The sequence below is a fragment of the Marmota flaviventris genome, chromosome 3 (assembly GCF_047511675.1).
Source record: "Marmota flaviventris isolate mMarFla1 chromosome 3, mMarFla1.hap1, whole genome shotgun sequence".
Classification (NCBI taxonomy): domain Eukaryota; kingdom Metazoa; phylum Chordata; class Mammalia; order Rodentia; family Sciuridae; genus Marmota; species Marmota flaviventris.
Genome location: NC_092500.1, coordinates 38,503,592 through 38,525,638, shown reverse-complemented (window position 1 = coordinate 38,525,638; position 22,047 = coordinate 38,503,592). Strand labels below are relative to the sequence as shown.

The 22,047-nt window shown below is 32.9% G+C and overlaps 1 protein-coding gene across 1 annotated transcript in view; it reads left to right on the top strand.

Moving 5' to 3' along the window:
* Ptprq (protein tyrosine phosphatase receptor type Q) overlaps window positions 1-22,047 on the top strand; it is a 209,397-nt gene that overhangs the window by 37,508 nt on the left and 149,842 nt on the right. Inside the window, exons 15-17 of the mRNA XM_027929031.2 lie at window positions 6,640-6,822; window positions 7,193-7,294; window positions 10,507-10,627. Of these exons, the coding sequence (XP_027784832.2) occupies window positions 6,640-6,822; window positions 7,193-7,294; window positions 10,507-10,627 (406 nt within the window). The remainder of the gene's footprint in view (window positions 1-6,639; window positions 6,823-7,192; window positions 7,295-10,506; window positions 10,628-22,047) is intronic.

Sequence of the window (22,047 nt, the reverse complement as noted above, 5' to 3'; positions counted from 1 at the left end):
CCTGCAAATGCTCTTTTGATGCTGAATAACGTTCCATTGCATATATATACCAAAGTTTCCCTATCCACTCATCTACTGAAGGGCATCTGTATTTGTTCCACAGTTTAGCTATGGAAAATTGTGCTGCTATAAATATTGATATGGTTGTGTCCCTGTAGTATTCTGTTTTTAAGTCCTTTGAGTATAAACCAAGGAGTGGGATAGCTGGGTCAAATGGTGGTTCCATTCCAAGTTTTCCAAGGAGAAAATACTGTTTTCCAGATTGCCTGCATCAATTTGCAGTCCCACCAGCAATGTATGTGTGCCTTTGTCTCCACATCCTCACCAACACTTGTTATTTGTATTCTTGATAGCTGCCACTCTGACTGGAATGAGATGAAATCTTAGAATAGTTTTGATTTGCATTTCTCTAATTTCTAGTAATATTGAACATTTTTTCATTTGTTTGTTGATTTATTGTATATCCTCCTCTGAGGAGTGTCTATTCAGTTCCTTGGCCCATTTATTGATTGGGTTATTTGTTATAAATTTTAACCACAACATTTTTAATTCCTTTTTTTCTAATGATTTAGAAGATTTTCAATACAATATTATTTATTTTTGTTATGTGTGAACTTCTTCCTCATTTTTGATATATTTTGTAACATTGTATTTATTCATTCACTGAACATATTTTTTCTGGATTCCATATTATGTGCTACTATTACTATCTAGGTAGATATGGCAGTAAACAAGACAAAGTCCCTATCTTGGAATTTAACATTCTGGAAAAGTCATAGATTTGAAAAAAAACAGTAAACAAATTTATTATTTTGGTGTAGTGGTAAGCTTTATGAAGAAATTAAGAAAAATACCAGAGAAGAAGAGAGATAATCATAGAATATAAAGCAAGCTACTTGAGATGGGGTTAAGAAAAATGGCCTCAGGTTGTATTTGTCCAGAAATTAATGATTTGTAGGACTAAATTAGATCAAAACAGGAAGAAAAGTATTCTTGAAGGAGGAATAGCAATTGCCAATTCTGCAAGTGGGGAGAATTTTTGTGTGTGTGTGGTTGATGAAGAACTGGGCATTCCTCTCATTCAAGCAGTATGAGTTATTGGTAGAAAATTGGCAGTTGAGGACAGAGACATGCAGAGGCAAATTGTAGGTTCTTGGGAGCCATTCAAGAAGTTTGGAGTTTAATTTTAACCAGAAGGTACTGGAGAATTAAGAAAAAGGAACATGATATGAACAATTTTGGAAAGTTTCTGCTGAGTATGTTAGATATGGGAATGAAGAGGAAAATCATGGTTATTGGATTATTGGTCTGGGTGAATGGTAATGCCATTTACTGAAGGTAAATCCTAGGAAGAGGTCAGTTTGGAGAAAATTCAAGAGTTCCCTTTTAGACACATTTGGGATATCCAAGTACCCTGTCATAAAGACAATGGGGTAAATAAGTTTAAATCTCAAAAAATACACAATTTAAAGGCATTACCATATTTATGGTATTTGAAGTCAGTAGACAAGATGAAGTCACATGAGGATGAATATATAAAGAGATGATGAGTAGCATATAACTGTATCCTGGCCAATATAACATAGACTTTGGGAAATCAAGGAAGAGCCAGTGAAGGGCTAAGCAAAAGTCACCAGTGAAGAAGAAGAAAATTCTGGAGATCATGTCTTGGAATCCAAGTAAATACATATTTTTCAGTTAGAAGGAATATATTTCTTATTTCAAAAAATGCAGTTGAGAAGTGAAGAAAAATGAGAGCATGCATTTGATTGGTGGTATGGCAGGATGGAGGTCATCGGTGACTTCATGTGCGTAGATATCATGGAAAGGAATGGGAAAACAATCCTCGCTAAAGTATGATGAAGAAGGAACAATAGGTAAGAAAGTGTAGCAATTTGAGTAAAGACAGATTTTTGAGTTTTGATAGCAAGTGAAGGATAGAAGGGAGGAGCAATAACTGAAGGGTGAGTGGAATTGAAGGAGATTGATTTTTTTTACCATGATGCACATTACAATGCATGTGTGTTCGCGTATACATCTGAATAATTTCACATTGTAAAGTCTTTCAATAGCCAGGAGGAATGGAATATAATGCAGTAGTGGCCTTGGAAAGCAGAAAGGAGGATAGGCATCTAAAGGAAAACTTGTGGTAGGAAGATAATTTAATTTTGAGTTTGTAAAATTTTTCATTGAAATGAGAAGCAAATTTATCAGGTTAGAATAAGGAAGGGAGAGGCTCAGGGAGAGAGGGTGTGGTGAAAACACACCTAGTAGCAGACTGAACTAACTAAAAAAAAAATTAAAAAAATGTATACCAGGCAATGCAAAAGACCCCTTTGAGAGGATAAATTGAAGTGTGTTTTTTCTGAATAGAGGGGTTTTTGGTGCATCCATTTTCAGCTGCTACCATGGAGATGTAGAAGTAGTATAGAGTTTGATTTCACCTGAATTGAAGTTTTGCCAGGAAAATAACATACAAATGGAAGGAGTCAGTGGAAATTGCTAGGGAATGATTAGAGTGACTCTGGGATCTACCTAAGGAAGGTGATGGGCAGTGAAAAAGGGTCAAAGAATTTGTGGATGGGGAATTAAAGAGTCAGTAAGCTTTGATCCAGGAGGTGGTACCCAAGAGAAGCGAACTAAGAGCCAATGGTAATGGCCAGGTTTCAGGTATTGCCATGAAAGCCAGTGGTTAGGGTGTGGAGGGAGAGCACTGGCATTAGGAAGACCAAGGAACATGGAGTCCAGAGAACTGGGCATATTATTTGCATGGACACTGATATCTCTAAGACTGGTAGAGAGAAAATAAGTCACCAAGGTGACAACATCTTTAAGCTTTGGGGGAAATGGTGCCAGATGATTGTTTTAGGAAAGTGACGTAAGTGATTTAAGTGAGGTCAGTTAGGAAGGTGTCTCAACAATGCTTGATGAAATTTGTCTGCAAAGGATCTATGATTCTTTAGTAAGAAAGAAGGAGAAAAAAATCTGCATATGGAAAAGAAGAGTAATATATGTGACTACCCAACTCCTGGACCTTATGGTTAGAGGGATTATAAGAACAAGTCTGGTACCTGAGAGAGCTCAAGTGTTATATACTCAATAGGTTTAAAGTTTTGATTAGAGCCAGAAGATAATGAAAGCATTCACAGTGGGTTTTGAGGATTTTTCTCAGTATGGTGGATTGGCTTGAAATGACAGTGGAGATTTAGGATGTTGAGAAGGGGAGTAGGATTATATTGATATATGTTGTTATGTCTAACTATGCATTGAATAATAATTTCCCAAAGTCTTGACATTCTTATGTCAGTTTTTTCTATTAAATCTGCCTTCGATGTCACATACCCTATAACTGATACTATATACCCTATAATAATTGAGGGGACATGTTGTCTATGCTTTCAAGGTTTCTAAGTTTTGTTACTCTAACCACATTTATAAGTAATAATTTTTATACCCATTGTATTTAAAATACTAATAATAAATGGCTAAATTTCTTTTTTTTTAAATAAAAGAATCTTAATAACAGGACTCTAAAATGGCAATAATGCTTACGTACTTATTTTATACTGTTTAATCCCTCCCCTAAATAGTCATTATTGTTATTGTTCTATACAGGCAATTTTTAAGCCATAATCTTCGTAATTGTGGTCTTTCATCTTGGGCAAATATTTTTTTTTAAAAATGTACCTAGCCAGATGTGATGATGCCTGATGTAATCCCAGCTACTCTACCGAAGAGACTGAGGCAGGAGGGTCTCAAGTTTGAGGTTAACCTGGGCAATTTAGCAAGACTCTGTGAATAAACAAATAGATAAATAAATGAATAGGGCTGGGGACGTAGCTCAGTGGTAGAGTGTCTCTGAATTCAGTATCCAGTATGCATTATAAATAAGTAAGTACCTACCTAAACTATATTGTTTATCATTTCTTTTATTGGAGGTGTTAATAGTATTTTCTCTCAGTTATTGCTTATTTGAATACATTTTTGTTTAACCCTTGGTTATTTTTCTGTGTATAGAATTCTAGTAGTTCTTCAGTTCTTGTCAGTCTGTCATTCCTTAATTGATTTGTCTTCTTTCTGGTGCCTTTAAGATCTTCTCTTCTTTGATCTTCTATATTTTCACAATGTGTTAAAACATGATTTTTTAAAAGCAAATTTCTTTCTATTGATTTATTGAGATTTCTTCTTCTGAACTCTGACATCTTTCAAAATTTTTGAAAAGTCTCAGCCATTATCCTTTCAGATATTTCTTTACGTCATTCTGTTATTTTGGACCCCTTCAGCAGATCATTTATATTTCTTAACTACCATTCTACACTTTTCCCCAATTTTTTCTTTGAGCCGCACTCTTTTTTTAATTGCTGATGAATGATTTTACTGAAAGTAATGTAAATGTTTTAAATTATAATTTTCTGTGACAGTTGATAAATCCCACTTTGCATGCTTTATATAAGTATACATTTAAACTTTTTCTATGATTATAAAACAAATACCCAGTGAACATACTCTGTTCTCATATAGGACTTCACATCAACTGGTAATAACTTTGCTGGTGTCATTCTGAGTTCTTTTACATTATCTATTTTCCACATTTTTATTGGTGTGTTATTGTTATACATAGTAATGGGATTTGCTGTTACATATTTGTACTATTGTATGAATTGGTTTGCTTTATCTCTTCTTTTTAGGTATACATAACAGAGTATATTTTAATATATTTATATAAACATGAAGTATGTCTTATTCTAATTAGGAGCCCAGTCTTGTGGATGTAGATGATGTGGAGATTCACTCTGGTAACAGTCATATATGTACATACAGAAATTATGTCAGATTCATTCCACTGCCTTTCCTATTTGAGCTACCCTCTTGCTAATTTCTTTGAAACTACTATCATTTAAATGAATTCTCTTCATCTATCTAATCTTCTCTTTTTAATTTCAGTTATTTTGTTCTTCTGTTTTAGAAAATGTATTTGGATCCATTCCATACTTATCTATATTATTTATTGTTATTTATAGAGTAATTTGCTGATATTTTAAAAACATTTAATTTTTTGAAATATACTGAACATTTAATAATTTTCATATCTGAAGCCTTTAGATAATTACTATGTGTGTGTGTGTGTGTGTGTGTGTGTGTATGTGTGTTATTTTTTCCTTCTTCTTTGCTGACTTTTACTGTTGGTGTTATTAGTGATTTTTGTTTGTGTATTTGGTGATTTTTTTTAGTGAGCTCATATTTCCACTTTATCTGTGAGTAATTTATGTGGTTTGAATTGAAGTGAGTTCTTCCATGGAGGATTTATATTTATTTCATATAGTTGCTGAGGAGTAAGGGCACAGTTTCATTTTAATCTAAATTCTGAAATAGAGATTTCTTTAGGTTATATACAAGTATCATGGATTTAAGCCATATATGCTCTTGGGGATAGGCTTGTAATTCCAAAACAGCACATTTTTTCTTTCTTTTCTGCCTTTTCACTCAGAAATGTCAGAAGAAAAATGTTTCTATTCTCTCTTCTACGTGTGTTCTTTCCTCTGTTCATTAGGATTTATTTCTACCAGCCACTGAGAATGAGGGCACCCCATTGCTGGTCCTGGGGATCCCACTCACTTGAACTCTGTGGCTTCCACAGAGATATTCATTGTGTCCCCTGGAGTTCTCCAATATATTGGTTCTTGTTTAAGTTGCATTTTGGGGGGGTTCCAGCTCTTTATGCAGGGATATTCCTTCTCTTTCAACATCCCCAAGGCTTTATATTCTTTCTGTGGAAGTCTACACAAATGTTAATAAGGAAAATGCAGTACTGTCAGGATAATGGGCACTTATAAGGCAAGGTTGGTTAGTACAGCTTCCTTCTCTGGATTCCTGTTTTCATTATCTTTATGTGTTTTCTGTTTTAATTTTTTGTTTCTTCTTTGGCCACCACTAATTTCTTTTTTGTCAACTCTGCAATTTCTTAAAGAAAATTTGTTTTATTGTTATACAGAGTTTTATTTTTATTTTTAATAAGATATGTGTAGAGTATCTTTTCCCATATTTTGCCAGAATTAGAATCACATATATAGTTTTTATAATTGAATATGCACAGAGAGTCATTTTATGAACATTATATTTGATATAATAGGAACATTATTAAATGCAGAAAACTAATATTTTATTTACTGATGCCCTCTATTCTTAGGAGACAATTTTGCTGCTAGGTTATACTCTGCAGCATCAGATCTAGGAGATGTTCCTTGTCTTGTCAGAGAATTGGCTATGGTCTGAAACCAACCTGTTAAGCTAATTTAAAAAAGTATTACTAATGAAGAACAAAATCAATTTTTAAGTGCTTTCCTGTTCTCTTTCTAACATTTGCATGTTCAGCAATTCAAAACAGCTATTACAGTATTAAATCTCTTAATAAATGTATAATCCTGTGTTATTCTGCAGAATCATTGTATGCATTTTCCTTTGAAATTGTTTTCCTGTACACTTGTGCAAGGTCCAATTTTTATACACCTTGATCCATTCAGGATATATATGATAATCACACTCTGGTTAATTTTGTATATAAATATTCTAGAGAATTTTAGCAGGAAAGATTTTTAGGATGAAATTGTTTTATGCCATTATGTGTTTTATTTTATCCAGTGCCCAGTAGTGCACCAGAAAATATTACTTACAAAAATATTTCTTCTGGAGAAATTGAGATATCATTCCTTCCCCCACATAGTCCCAATGGAATTATACAAAAATATACAATTTATCTCAAGAGGAGTAATGGAAATGAGGAAAAAAGTATAAATACAACCTCTTTGACCCAGAACATTAAAGGTAAAAGAACAAATCAAATGTTGAATATTTACATTTATATTGATAGTGTGGCCTCAAAATATTAACTGAATTTTACATTATAAATGGTTTTAGTGTAATTATTTCTACACAGGGTATGAAAATTCTTTTTGGTACAATATGCCAGGAGTTTATTTCATGTTATACGAAAGAATTTTCTACATTAATCCTTTTCTACATTATCCTGTATTTTTTCTCTCATAATAGGAATTACTACTACTATATAATTACATTTTATTCAGTTTTTACTTGGGGGAAATTGTGGAATTGAGAACCATTTCATAGTCTGACTCTTTCACATTCTTAAAGGATATTTCTAAGTGTCAAACTTATTCATTTTATTTCTATTTAGGACTGAAAAAATATACCCAATATGTAATTGAGATGTCTGCTAGTACACTCAAAGGTGAAGGAGTTCGGAGTGCACCCATAGGCATATTGACTGAGGAAGATGGTAAATATAAAAGTGCATACTGATAATCTTTGATTCCATAACATTTCAAGAAACACATATATAAAATGAATCCTAATGTAAATATCCCCCTAGCCTCGCCTATCAGTATGTCCCATAACATGATTATATAAAGATTGCATTGTTATGGTATATGTGAAGCTAGTTAAGTAAGATTTACATTAAATAAATTCAGATATAAAATGCTTTTTAAAATTTTGAAGTCATCAGTATTCTGAAAAAGCCCAATATGTTTTTCTTTTTAAAAATTGCTTTTAATTTTTAAATATATGACAGAAGAATGCATCATAATTCTTATTACACATATAGAATATAATTTTTCATGTCTTGGTTTGTATATAAAGTATGTTCACACCAATTCATGTCTTCATTCACGTACTTTGGATAATGATGTCCATCACATTCCACCATCATTGCTAACCCCCTGCCCCCTCCCTTCCCCTCCCACCCCTCTGCCCTATCTAGAATTTATCTATTCGTCTCATGCTCCTTCCTCCTACCCCACTATGAGTCAGTCACCTTATATCAAAGAAAACATTCACCATTTGTTTTTTGGGGATTGGCTAACTTCACTTAGCATTATTTTCTCCAACTGCATTGGAGAAAAGATAACCTCTTCAACAAATGGTCTTGGTAAAACTGGAAATCCATATGCAACACAATGAAATCAAACCCCTGTCAAAGTGGATCAAGGACCTAGGAATTAAGCCAGAGACTCTCCATCTCTTAGAAGAAAAAGTAGGCCCTAATCTTCATGGGGATTAGGCCCCAACTTCCTTAATAAGACTCCTATAGTGCAAGAATTAAAACCAAGAATCAATAAATGGGATGGACTCAAATTAAAAAGTTTCTTCTCAGCAAAAGAAACTATCTGTGAGGTGAACAGAGGGCCTACATTTTGAGAGCAAATTTTTACTCTTCACACAATATGTTTTCCATGGGAACTTTTAGAGCTAAATATTTGGTTTGAATGACTTGAACATTAAACGATGTATGCTACCACTGTGTCTTTCCACTTTCACATTTATAAAAACATGCATTTATATAAGTTTTAGAGAAGATTCTGTATATGACAACTTTCAGCATTTTTAAAATGGCATTAGAATTAGCTTTATAATGAATTCAGGATGTTTTCCAAGTTTCTCAACATAATTGGCCCTGAATGTTAATAGTCTTCACATTGAATATTTACATATACTCTTTCCTAACCTGAATAAAATCAGCTTTTCCACTGAGACCACTTTATGTTGGCATCTCACAAGGTGATTAGATTTGTATCATGTTAAGAAAATGACTTTTGAGGGCTATAGTTGGTATTAGGATTTGGATTTTATATTTTATACACTGTATATTTTGAAACAATTAGCTTTTTTTTTTTTTTTTTTGATAAAAGGAATTCCTGTTGCCATGAGGGGTGGATCTGGATGCCTCTTAAGTGTTTATGGAGTTTTTTCTCCTTCTTTCTTTCTTTCAAGATTCCTATCTTCTAGCTAGCCTGTACCCTGTGGATGTTGAACATCTCCCTAGCGTCACTCATAAGGGAGGAATGTACATTAAACACTTCCAAAAGGATGAAAGCTTTTTTTTTTCTGCATTCCTGTTACTCTATTCAAAATAACAAAGACTTGGGGACCCTTTGCTTCTTTTGCAAGTTCCTTTCCTCTTTAACCTTCACCAAAGTATTTCACCAAAGTGTCCTGGTACTTTGCACTGGGCTGCCCCAGTTTCTAAGTGCAGTGCTCTTATGAGTTAGTTGTCCCTTGTCATTGTCTGTATTTACTGTACTTACTCTCCATCAAAGCTGTCTGTCTGAATTTTCATTTCTTTCATTTATAGATTCTCCTTGCTCTCAAAGTCCAAATTAACTTTATAAATAAATCCTTCCCAGTATGTCAATGATGGAAGAGTAAGGGTGAAGGTTAGCTCTCTTTCTTAGATATGATCTAGGATAACATGTACAAAATAATTTTAACAATGCCCTTCTGGAAATAGTACTCACTCTTTTATCTATAATATAGTCAAATAGTCCTAATGGTGAGAATTTGAGATTTTATATGAAGGAATCAGGCCCTACTAGACATACATTTTGTGTAGTCAGAGCTTTTACCAGTCAAGTCAAGACTCCAACTTGTGTTATGTATCTGAATTACACAGGCTGTTAAAAGTGTAGACTTGTGAGGTAAACATCCATCTAAGTTCTTGGCCAAGTCATATGATTAATGAAGATCAGGGTAGAGAATGGCTTTTTTATTGAAAAGAGTGATCTATCCATGAACTATATATTAATTAACACAGTTAAGAGGTCTGAACATATTCTCAAAATCTGTATTAGCTACCTATGAGTTAACTTTTCATTCATAACTGTAACAGTGAACCAAATTTTGGTGAGTTATACTATTTTATATGCAAAAAAGTTGTATTTTCAATTTTAAGACATTATTATACAGTAATACAGCAGATGAGAATTGCTCTCTAAATGTTTTGTCCAAGTGGAAATAAAAAATTGTCTTACCAGGTTGCAGTAATTGTTTATACCACTTATTCCATGTCAAATAGCTAATTTTTTGTATTCTTATATTGTTATAGCAGAATTACAAGTAGATTCTATTTTTTTCTTGTTTTTGTGCTACATTGGTGTTTCTTTTGAAAACTATTCAATTTTGAAGACTCAGTGAATACATTTGATATGACTTTACAGTTTAATGGCACAACTGAAATTGAGAAATATAGTTTTCTTTAATGAGGTCAGTCATTTTAACTGTCTTCCCAATGTAATGCTTATTCCTTTTCCATTTCTTGGATGTGTGATTTTGCCCCCAAGATTCTTTATTGTCTGGAGAGCTTTTGGCTGTACATTATATTTATTCACCCCAATAAAGTTTTCATTTGTATTAGAGGATGCTCATTTACCATGATGTACTTGAATAGTAGGTGAGTCACTGTGACATATCCCTTTTTCTATTTTCTCATGAAATATTTTTTTCCATTGAATCACAGAAACAGATGTTCTGACACCACCATGCAAAATCTTCTTTTATCATCTCATTTGAAAGTAAACAGACTGTTGTTCCTGTGAAAAAAAGCTCTGAACATGATTCATTTACCAGAAAGTTTTTCTAAAAAAACTATTTCCATCTTAACCTTTTCTTATATATATTTAAAGAAATGCATTATTCTATGTACCCACTTTTCAGCTCCTGATTCTCCCCCTCAAGATTTCTCTGTAAAACAGTTGTCTGGTGTCACAGTGAAGTTGTCATGGAAACCACCTCTGGAGCCAAATGGTATTATCCTCTATTACACAGTTTATGTCTGGTAAGATTTTTTTTTTTTTGGAAATAGTTCTGAGAACAAATATTAATCTGTAACATGATAGGAATGTAGTTTTTTATTTCAGAATGTGATGCTGCATTAGGAACCTGATTATTAATAGGTTAGTTAATTTGCTTTTATTAAGAAGTAAGTTTTCCTCATATTATGTAGTGGTCTAAGCACAAATAATATAATTTTTGCAGTTTTAAAAAAAGCAATAATGTTATGGACAGTTATACTAATTATACTCTTAAAAGTCTGATAGACCAATTTGTATGATTACAAGCATATAATTTTAAACTCTTCTAAAGTTTTACATGAACTTCATGCCACTGTCTTTTTAAGTTTCTTTAAGGAAAAAAATCAATTAAAATTTAACTTAAGAAAGTATTTTTTCAGAAATCTGTTAAGGTCAATTTTCCATTGAGAGGTACTAAGCATGTTTATTTTTTCTCATCCCTTATGTGCTGATTGCTTATTTATCTTTCATTTGTGAAAAGACAGTATGTCTTGTGATGGTTGTCTTGCTTCATGAAAACTCAGCAGATTAAAATCTTCCCTTAATCTAATGTAAGTCCTCTTAGGAGGACTCACCAGTTATGTAACACATTTCCTAATGAATTTTAAATATTTCTACTCAGAAAATGAAATACTTTATAAAACATAGACATTTCCTTTCTTTTATATTTCTGAATTAGAAGGCCCAACCTTGAATGAGGGGCTACAATATTTTAAAGTCTATTTTTCTTTCATACATTAAGATTTTTCTCTTCTTATTCCCCTTTTAAGCCTTTTTCTTACTGTTCTTTAGAGATACATATCCTTGTGTTTTTATTTCCTGATTCTTAGTCATTTTGTCTAGTTATGGCAAAATTGGGAGTATCATAAAAGATGTTAGTGAAAAGGAAGCAGTGGGAAGAATTTAACCCCCCTCCCCACATTAACCTACTCCTTCGTTCATTTGGCAATATTGTTAGAATACTTAAATGCATATGAACAAGACACACACAAGACCCACTCCTCCAAGGAACTTGGATTCTGAAGAGATAACTTGATTATATACCCATAAACAGAAATGAATGGATCTCATGGAAAAGAGGATTGCTTTTGATAGAATGTTCCCAGAAGACCTTGTTGAAAAGGTGGCATTGAAGTGTGATCTGAATCACAAGAAGGAGCTTCTTACATGTGATGATCTGCAGAAGGGAGCTTTCCAGAGATAGAGAATAAATATCAGCTATCTTTGCTCTGTGGGGAAATGTAGCTTGTCATTTTGAAGACCAGAGAGGCCACTGTTGCTGGGGATTTGGGCACCATTGAAGAGTAATATAGAGGGAAGAAGGAAGAAAAAATTTAAGAACTAAGCATGATGGGAATTTGGTCCTAATTTTAAATAAAATGGGAGTTATGGAGCATTTCAAGGACTCTGAGGATTTTTACAGAAAATGAATTGTAGGGGGCGAAGTTGTTAGCAGGGTCCAAGGTAGGAAGATATTTTAGTAGTATTGTCAAGAGACAATAACAGAGTAGAAGAGAGAGTGGGCATCTCTTAGCTGTGGAAGACAAGCTGATATGACTTGGTGATACATTGGCTGTAGAGATTAAAAGAAAGAGAGAGAGAGAGAGAGAGAGAGAGAGAGAGAGAGAGAGAGAGAGAGAGAGAGAGAGAGGAGGGAGGGGAATCAAGAGTGGTGAATCCTAGACATTTATGTCATTTACTAAGTTAGAAAAAAATTTAAGCAAAATGAGTTGATGAAAGGTGAGAATAATTAACCTTTTTCTCTTATATTATCACAAAATTTTTCTGCCTTTGGTTTTCAGTCCCACATTGTGAGAACCTTGGTCCTCTGTAGTGACCAGGTTTCTCTTCCCAGAGCCTCAGCTATTCTTGGCATAATGTGTAGCACATACGTGGCTGGAGACCATATTCTAAAGGATGCTGTTTACCTGTTTCTTCTCTTTTCTGGGTGTGACCTGTTATGGTCCATGGAAGCCACCTACTCTAGGAACTTTGCAAAGATTCTACTTGTTTTGAATTCTGAAATGCATAGTAGCCAGACTTATTGAAAATAATTAATAGCACTTATTATATTACTTAAGAATATAGCCAGGCTGGAATTTTATATGCTGCAATTTAAATGTCATATAAAACATAACTTTTTATTTTCTGTAGCATGTTCCCTGTGTGTGTGTGTGTGTGTGTGTGTTGTTTTTTGTTTGTTTTTGCCATAATGATGGGGGATGGTAAAGGTCCTTATTTGAGATAACTCATTCTTTTCTCTTTCTCCCTCTGGGCTTGGTTCAATCTCTCTTGGGGTGTTTATTCAGTCAATTCAAAGTCTCGCTCCCGCTTGTACTTTTTATCTCATCTTTCAGAGGTATCTATTCTTAGTCTCTCTTCTCAAGATAGATTTTAGGTGCAACAGAAGCCCAGTGAAAGGGAGTGAGGGAATTCCAGGTTTGTGAAGTTGTAATTCATCTAACTTGGCAATCTTGGGAATTATTCCAGTACTGACTTGTAGTCATAGTTTCTAGTTTTAAGGTTTTTATTTTCCTTTTTAACTTGGTTCAGCCTCAATGCTTGTCTTAGTCCCCTGATTCTTCTGGAAAGTATGCTTTGACAGTCAGGTAGCTAGATATGTTCCACTGTGTCCTCTGTCCCAGTCAGCAGTGTGTAGGGTTTAGGAAAATTACTTCCACATCCTTCTCCCATTCTCAGTCATCTGCTGGAGGAACTCTTAGGTCTTGCTGGAGAGTGCCATACTGAACAGAGCTTTCTTAAGGGTTTGCATTTTTTCTTTCACTGCTAACAAGAAGCAGGACTCTCTTTACATTGAAGCAAACACTCTATGCCCTGATATTTCCCTCCCAAACCTACTTGGGTATTTTTATCATTCTACCCTCACCCTAAGATCCCAGGATACTCTAGTCTGACTAGTTTGCTCTTTTCTGCTTCTTTCTTTGTAGTAAAAGGTGTTTTCTTTGACTTAACTGATAGAATTGTCCTTACTTTTTACATCAGGTATGAAATATAAAACTCTGGGGTTTCAAATCATCTAGAGTTGTGCAAGTGGAATGTCAGAAACACTTATCTCTCAACAAAACTTGGGTTTGTTTATACACAAACACACATACCTGTATACTTCAAGTTCTACTGTTCATTGTGATATTTAGGACATAAAACTAGAATTAAATAAGTATCGTAAATTGAATTATTGTTGAATGGATGATGAATGAAGAGTATGTTTTAAGAGTTAGAGACTCAATATTGACTTTTTTGTCATTTCTGCCATAATTCCACTTTAGAATTCAAATAATGAATTCTACAGTGGAATTGATCACATAAAGAAAAAACACAAAAGGAGACATATTTAAGAATATCATCTAGCATACACTGAAACATATATAAATTATAATGAAGTATATATTTTTAAGTATTTTTAAGTTTCCAACATCTTCTTACTAAAATACTTTTTGGCAGCTTTAGCCAATATTACTAAGTGAATAGTCATAATTCTAGATTCTCTCATTAGTGATTACTAATACTCTTTTTGGGCTCTTGCCATAATCAATTTTATTGAGAAGATATGAAGCAGGTATTGATATAATGAACATGGATTTGAGTCAGTGAGGTGGGATTAAATCTTGACTTCACTGCTCAATTATCTGTGTGTTTTCTGAAAATATGAATAAATAGTGGATGTCATAAATGGCAGGACCCCTGTTTCAAGGGTCCCTATTTCTCTTTTAGTTCTCATTTATAGTAGTTCAGTCGTTCTAATAATTACAAATTCTTCTAAGTATACTCTTCTGGGTGTTTTTTAAAGTGTGTTTTCAAAATAAAGGCTGTGTATTATATTTGTTATACTGGGTGACTACTCTCTTTGTCATGAATATTTCTGTACAGAATAGCTCATGAGGGTTCATGTGTAATTTATTTCCACTACTGTATGAGTCACATTTGGTTTATAGATGATGTGTTCAGAATTGGTTTTAATCCATTACATTTAAGAATGATTTTGCCTTCTAAAGTTTGCTTTTGAAATAACTTTGTTCATCTATCAAGATGGTAAAGCAGCATTTTTCCTCAGTGATGTCAATAAATTATGTTTTCAAATGATGCACAGTCCTTGCATTCTGAGGGCAACCACCATTTAATAAATGTGTATTTATTAGAGTACTATAAATTTATTCTCTTATATTTTAAATTGAGGCATAGTGTTCTAGTAAACTAATATAAAACTTATTCACTTACTATATTTTTTAATTCATGGTAGATTTGTTTAACAGATTTGCTTTAATAAGTGTCAATAAAATTTAACATTTTTTTCCAAAACTTCCACGTGAATGTCCCAAAAAATATTGCTAAAATATTGTGGAATGAAAGTGATGCTAAAAACTCTAGCTATATATGAATCTTGACTTTAAAATGTTTCTAATTTTTCTTAATAATAAGTATGAGAGAAAAAATTTGACTCAGTCAGTTTGACAAATGTTTGCTAACCTCCCTGTGGAGATGCAAAATATTAGAACCTCAACATGATTTAGACTTATTAAAGATAAAATATGCCTATGTGAAATAACTAAAAAGAACTTGCTGAGAAATAGATTTGGAAGTAAAAATTATTCAGATGCAACTCTTTATTAAATGTCACTGATCAAATAATTTCCTTCATAATATAAAAACTTACCATTGTACAGGACCTTTTGTATGCTTTTAAAGTATTCCTGGTTCTGCTTCTTCTAGTTTCTAAAGATTATCACCCTATTAAAAATCACCTAATGGGTAGAGAATTTAGTAATAGGAATGGGAAGGGCCCATTTTAGATTTCCTGAATTGACCTCCCATTGTGGAATAAAGGTGGTAAAGATCAGTTAATGAGTTAGAGAGGGTCTCCCTGGAGGCAGCCTGTGAAGGATTGAAGGCAGGGTAACTTTTAGGAGGCTGATTATGGAACAGAATATGGGCTAGGCTTGGGAGAGTGGGAGAAACAAAACCTAGGTAGATGGAGTCTCTGAGTACAAGAGTGCTTTGTAAAGCTAAATGTGAGATTTCCAGGGGGATGATGAAAGCTGTGTCTCAGCTCTATCCTGCTAGTCATTTCTATGAATCACTCTGAAGCTTGGGTGCCAAGGTCACAAACAGACTATCCATGGGCCACCCATGCTACACTGGACTTACAAATAGCTCACAAATTCTAATTGTCAGCAGTTAAAAACCAGTGCATATCTAGTAAAACTCCAGGTTCCTTTGTTTCTTATAAATATTGGAATACTTGTACAGTATTTACCACAGTGAAGATCACCTGGAGTTGAATAGTGGCTGCCCTTTTAGGTGGAGCATTTGCTCTGTTTTATCATAGCTCCTAGTACTTCCTGTGTAAATCTAAATTTGTTAGTCATTTATTTTACATGTCTGAATCTTGAGTTTTTAATCTCTTAATTTAGGGAGTTTGTTTATCATACTTGTAAAATGCACAAAACTGGACTAGATAGTGATTTCTTTGCATTCCAGCCTTGGGGAACAAAATGTCCCAGAGGGCTGAAGAAAAGTACTCAATCCAGTACAGTAGTTACCATTTTAAAACAAGTGTTTCAAGATAGTTTAATGAATCTGACATTATTACCCTATGTGCATATGATGACAAAACCTGTGTAATTCTACATCATGTACAACCAAAAGAATGAGAAGTTTATACTCCATTTATACATGATACATCAAAGTGCAGTCTATCTTCATGCATAACTAATTAAAACAAAGTAAAAAACAAATATTTTTCACACATATTTTCTTAGTTATATTTGCAGAAATACCATAAATGGAAGGTATTATCTCCATATTACCCCCATTTTACAGTTCTAGAAACTGAATCTTAGTGAGATTAAGGATTTACTAATGTTACAGAACTGAAGTTGACAGTCAGAAATCATACCCAGGTCTGTCTTACCCCTAAATCCTGCTTTTTCCATAGCATTTGGAATAAATATTATAATTGGCATTTGTTCTAGAAAATTGGCAGTATACTTATAAGATTAAGGAAGTCTTAATTTGGTAAAGACAGAATTGCAACAAGACTAAACTTATTGTATCAACTTATAAGTGATATTTCTATAAAAAAAATCACTGGTTTGTTATTGGTCAGCATTGGGTAATGGACGCTACTATTATGAGAGAATGAAAGTTATACTGTTTCAAATGTCAAACCAGTTGTATTACTTGTTAACTGCAGTTGGATATGGAGAAGGCAGAGCTTGTTAGGGGAAGAGGGATAAGGATAGTGGAAAAACTTGGGGTTAAGACATTTGAAAAAATATTAAAAGAATGAGAATAGAGCAATATTAATAGCAGTCAGGTTTCTTTTTAGTTTTGATTACTGGACACATCCTAAATTGGCTTAAGAAAAAGCGAATTCATTGATACGTGTAACTGAAATGGCCAGGGATATACTAGATGGAAATAGGAACTCAATCATATCAGGAAAAGTGGGAAAAAATGAAGCTTTAGAGGTGGACAGGCCAAATATATGGAGTTCTGAGGCCAGAATGAGTAATTTGGATTTTACTGGGAGTATAATCAAATGGCCTTGGGATGTTTTCTCCAGAGATGTGATGTTTAGGTGCAAGGTTTAAATGAAAAATTAAAATCCTGTGTAGTACTAAGAGTCATTTAACATTTCTCTCCCCGCAGTTTACGTGTGTGTGTGTGTGTGTGTGTGTGTGTGTGTGTGTGTGTTTCTATTTTTTTGGCTCTATTTTTAAGAATTCAGTTTGTCACTGAGTTATTTCAGTTACTTCCTTCTTAAATAATATGAATAGTACAAAAAATGAATAAACTGCTGGTATTACTCTAATGAAGACCTGAATCCTGAAAGAGCTTAGTTTTCTTTCTATAATTCTCAACCCATTCGTATTTTCTTGTTTAATAAGGACCCGTCAGTTACGTGGTAAGCTCTAGGGGAATAGGGACTAAACCTTATCATTAGTTACTGGTTCATTGTCTGACATATAGGAAGTATTCAATACAATTTCTAAAGCAGAGTATGAACAATCTGGAGAAGAGATCATGTGGGTGCACATCCTAATGTTTGGGTCAATATTAACTTAAGTTTCTTAGTACTTTGGATTTCCATAGTTATATGTTTCATCTTGTGTATGCTTTCTCTGATGTATTGATCCCCACATGAGAATCAAAAGCTATGGAGAGAGGGTGTGAAATAGAATCCAGAACTACCAATTTAGGGCAGCGGGGTGTTTATATAATTATTGATTATAGGGAGGCTAACTTCGAGAATGAAGGATTTTAGTTGGATGAAACTAGGCTGAAGAACTAGTTCCATACTTTGGAATCAAAACTTTTTTAATACTCAACTGGATTTATGAGTCCAAATATGATTTGTGTGAATTCTGTGAAGAGATACAGAAAGAGAATTGGAAAGCAATAAGAATTTTCTCCCAAAGTATAAAGTTAAATAAAGGTGATTTCACAGAAAGTAATGATCAAATGCATTCTAGTGATGGCTTTCTGTAGCTTCTGCTTGCTTGGAGGCTAGAATCATAATTGAATCTAGAGGTTTGCCTATTCCTCAGCTTTTTTTTATAACCAAAGTTTCCAGTGTTTTGCAGTAATTGAAAAACAGATGGTTTGAAATTGTGTTATTTGGTAAGGACCAGGAATAACAATAATCTAAATTTTAGGTTAATACAAAATCCACATGTTTATATTTTAAAGCAAGGATTAAGGTTGATATCAGTCCTAAGCAGGACTGTCTTTGAGAAATGAAGCCTTGTTATGAGAAATTAATTTTGCGATAAGGTATTTGTTACTACTGAATAAAAAAAGAAAGAAAATGACTTTAAATAAGTAGAGAGAGCACTGATTTACAAAAAACAACAAAAAATGACCACTTGGATGGCATATTTTTCCATTTTCCATATTTGTGATTATAATTTAGAATGCTTTTATTAGCAGACAATCCACCACTGATTGTATTTTAAGATTTATTACACATTAAGCATTGTGCATGACCTTGGCTTTTTAGAGATTTTTTTTTTAAATTCTACTGTATTTGGCAAATTTAGGGAGAAAAATATGTCTTTCTTATTTCTTGATTTCATTCATAAGATTAATTTTATATTATATTTATTGAACCCATAACCTAATTTCTCAATAGAAAAGTGTTTTGAGATCTATTTGTACTATTTAAACCCTGCTAAATGATTGTCAGACTTCTATAGATTTAAATACAATTTAGGTCAAAATTATTTACTCATCATTATACTGTACCATTATAGTTATTGTTTACTAAAAGTGAGTCTTCTTCCTCATAAAAATTGTATTCATTAGTTAGTACACAATGCTTTAAAGTATCAAATATGATGCTTTGGTCTCCATTTGTACAAGAGTGGATAAATATTCAATTGGAGAAGAAAAGACCAATAATTACCTGCTTGTCATTAATAATCACATTTAAGTTATAAATTCCATATGAAATTAAATTATATTGAAATTAAAAATTTACAAAAGGAGAAAGTAAAATTAATACATAGCTTTTAAACTATAATAAAAAATAATAAATATAATAATAATGAGAGAAATTAATTGGGGAAATTGATCCAGAGAAACAAAGAAAAGCACAAGTTAATGTTATTCATGAAGAAGTCAACATAACTATAGCTACTTAAAAATGAAAAGATAATAGGCTATTTTGAACAACTTTGACAACGAAGTTTCAAACTTGAGTAAAATCACAAAATCCTAGTGAGTTATAACTTACAACTTTCAAAGGAATGGAAAACCTGGATACATATGAACTTCAGAAAAGCAGTGGTAGTTAATAACTCTATATTAATCCAATAGCTCACTTTCTGACATCCTTAACACAAATTTCTGAGCCCAGTGGGGATGACATCCTTTAACTGTGACTGTAAACCTTTCAAACCAGAGGCAGAGTCTTTTTTACCTTCATATTCCCATCATAGATTATGGTACATATATTACAGTCTCTCAATAAAAATTCATTCACTAATTAAATAGGATATAATATTCACTCCGTCTTGCTTTTTCCATCCTTACTGAACTTTGAGAGCCTCTGAAATTCATTTTACTTGGGTTTGATGAGCTTTTCCTCTTGCTTTCCTTAGAATTTGTCCCAAATTATTTTCTCTATCCTCCAGCCCCTCTTACCTCTTTGATAGCAGGTAACTCAACTTCCATTCTGCACTGAAAATGAAGGTGGCTATCTCAAACTTTATTGCCCCAACAACTTGCTCTCCAAACCTATCAACTCATGTACATCCTTAACCTTTGCCTCCATTCTCAGGTGATAAAATCTCTCTACAATCTCTTTTTATGTATTTTGGATCCTTATTCCTTGTCTCTAAGTTTTTGGAACCTTCCATACCTGGCTAGTTTGGGGCCACTGAATACATTATTACTAACACTGATATTACCAAGCTGTGATAAGTAATTATTATTCTAGAATAAGGTGTAACATGAAAGAGCAGTTTCATTACAGGGCATGAAAATTAGTGAATCACTGATTCATATGAGGAAGAAAATCGTTCGATAGAGTTCAGTAATTGAATGCTGATATTCTTTATATATATATATCTTTATATATATATATATATATATATATATATATATATATATATATATATATCTTTATTTTATTTATATATATTTTTTATGTGGTGCTGAAGATTGAACCCAGGGCCTTGCACGTGCTAGCCAAGTGCTCTACCTCTGAGCCACAACACCAGCCCTGAATGTTGATATTCCTTACTTTGGAGATCAGTATTTAGTGAGTGAAAAAACTAAAATAGAATGTTTAGATAATGTTTAGATAAAGGCAGAAAATTTAAAAAAATAAATTCATAGAAGCATACAAGAATGGATATCATCAAGTTAGATTACCTCCATGAAACAAAGTATTAAATGATGAATTATAATTAAGATGATGCCCTTTCAAAGAGTCTCAAACCTTGTATAGGAAACCACACATATTCATACTTTAGCAATGGGAATTTTTTTTTCTTTTTCTTTTTTTTTATTGGTTGTTCAAAACATTACAAAGCTCTTGACATATCATATTTCATACAGCAATGGGGAAATTTGTTTGTCTTCCATTGGCTTGGATATTCAAAATTCCTTCCTAGACAGTTGTTACTTATCATGGTAACTATAAGAAATGAACAAAGAAATTGGTAAAGCAAAGAAATTGCTCTTATTCTCCATTTTTCCTTTTTGACCTAGATGTCAAATGTGGTTACCTTTTTGGGGAAAAAAGATGTTAAGTAGTAAATAACTTCATCTCAAAGACTAAATTTTTTCCCAACATAAGACATTTTCTTGGTATGAGACATTTTCTTCTATGAGTGAAGATAAAAAACAAAAACAACAACAAAATATCTTTTTATATTTATTCAAAATAATGTCAAAGTAATCCAAATTTGTGATTTTTCCAAATTAAATTTCCAAGTTATAAGAATAGTCTTTGAGGTTTAATATTAAATCAGTAAAATGATGGCAATGAAGCCTGCCCTTAATTTTTTTCTTAGTCTTAACATTTATTGAAAAGTGAAATATTTTAAGAAATTAAGTATTGTATAACATTTATATTCCTTTAATTTTCACACAGTCTGTGACTAAGTTAAAATCACTTTGTCAGTTGGGCCTTCTGGCTTCCTCCCCCACTCAGCTACCTGTTCTACTCTCAGGCTTTGCAGGCTCCCTCCCCAGTGAGCAGCTTACTGTATCCTGTTGTGTGCCTTAGTCTTCTCTTCTCTACTTTGATCTTAACTGATTTCTTTGATTATTGTTTTTTCTCTCTCTCTCTCTCTTGCTTTTGCTACTTTTGCCAGGCACAAAGTAGATTTAAATAAGTTTTATTGAATATAGAATTCACAATATCATCTCTAAGTTCACAGGGAGCAGAGAAGTCATCTATGTTTAGCACTGGCTAAAGATTGATCCTCCCTAATTCAGACATATACTCTTCTCCTTTTAAAAGACTTCAATAGAAGACAGCAAAGAGAATGTTTGAATAGATATTTTTAAAATGGAACCACAAATTATCAATAGACATATAAGAAGACATTTCATTTGACTCATAGTCAGGGATGTGCAAATTAAAATTTTTGTCAATTAGATCTGCAGAAATTATGAAGAATTTGCCAAAATATGTATTCTCATATGTTATTGGTGTGACTCTAAATAATAATTTAAAGTTTGGAATGATGATCATTTTGGAGCAATAATCATTAAAATAAAGGATGTATCAGTCCATATGACTTAACAATCACACAACTTAACAAGCAGAAATGAAGTTACTATTGTGAAAAGTATTTATTGAGGGATGCCTACTGCAGCATTGTTAGTAATAGCTAAGTAAATAAATAAGAGAAACCCCCTAAAATTTAAT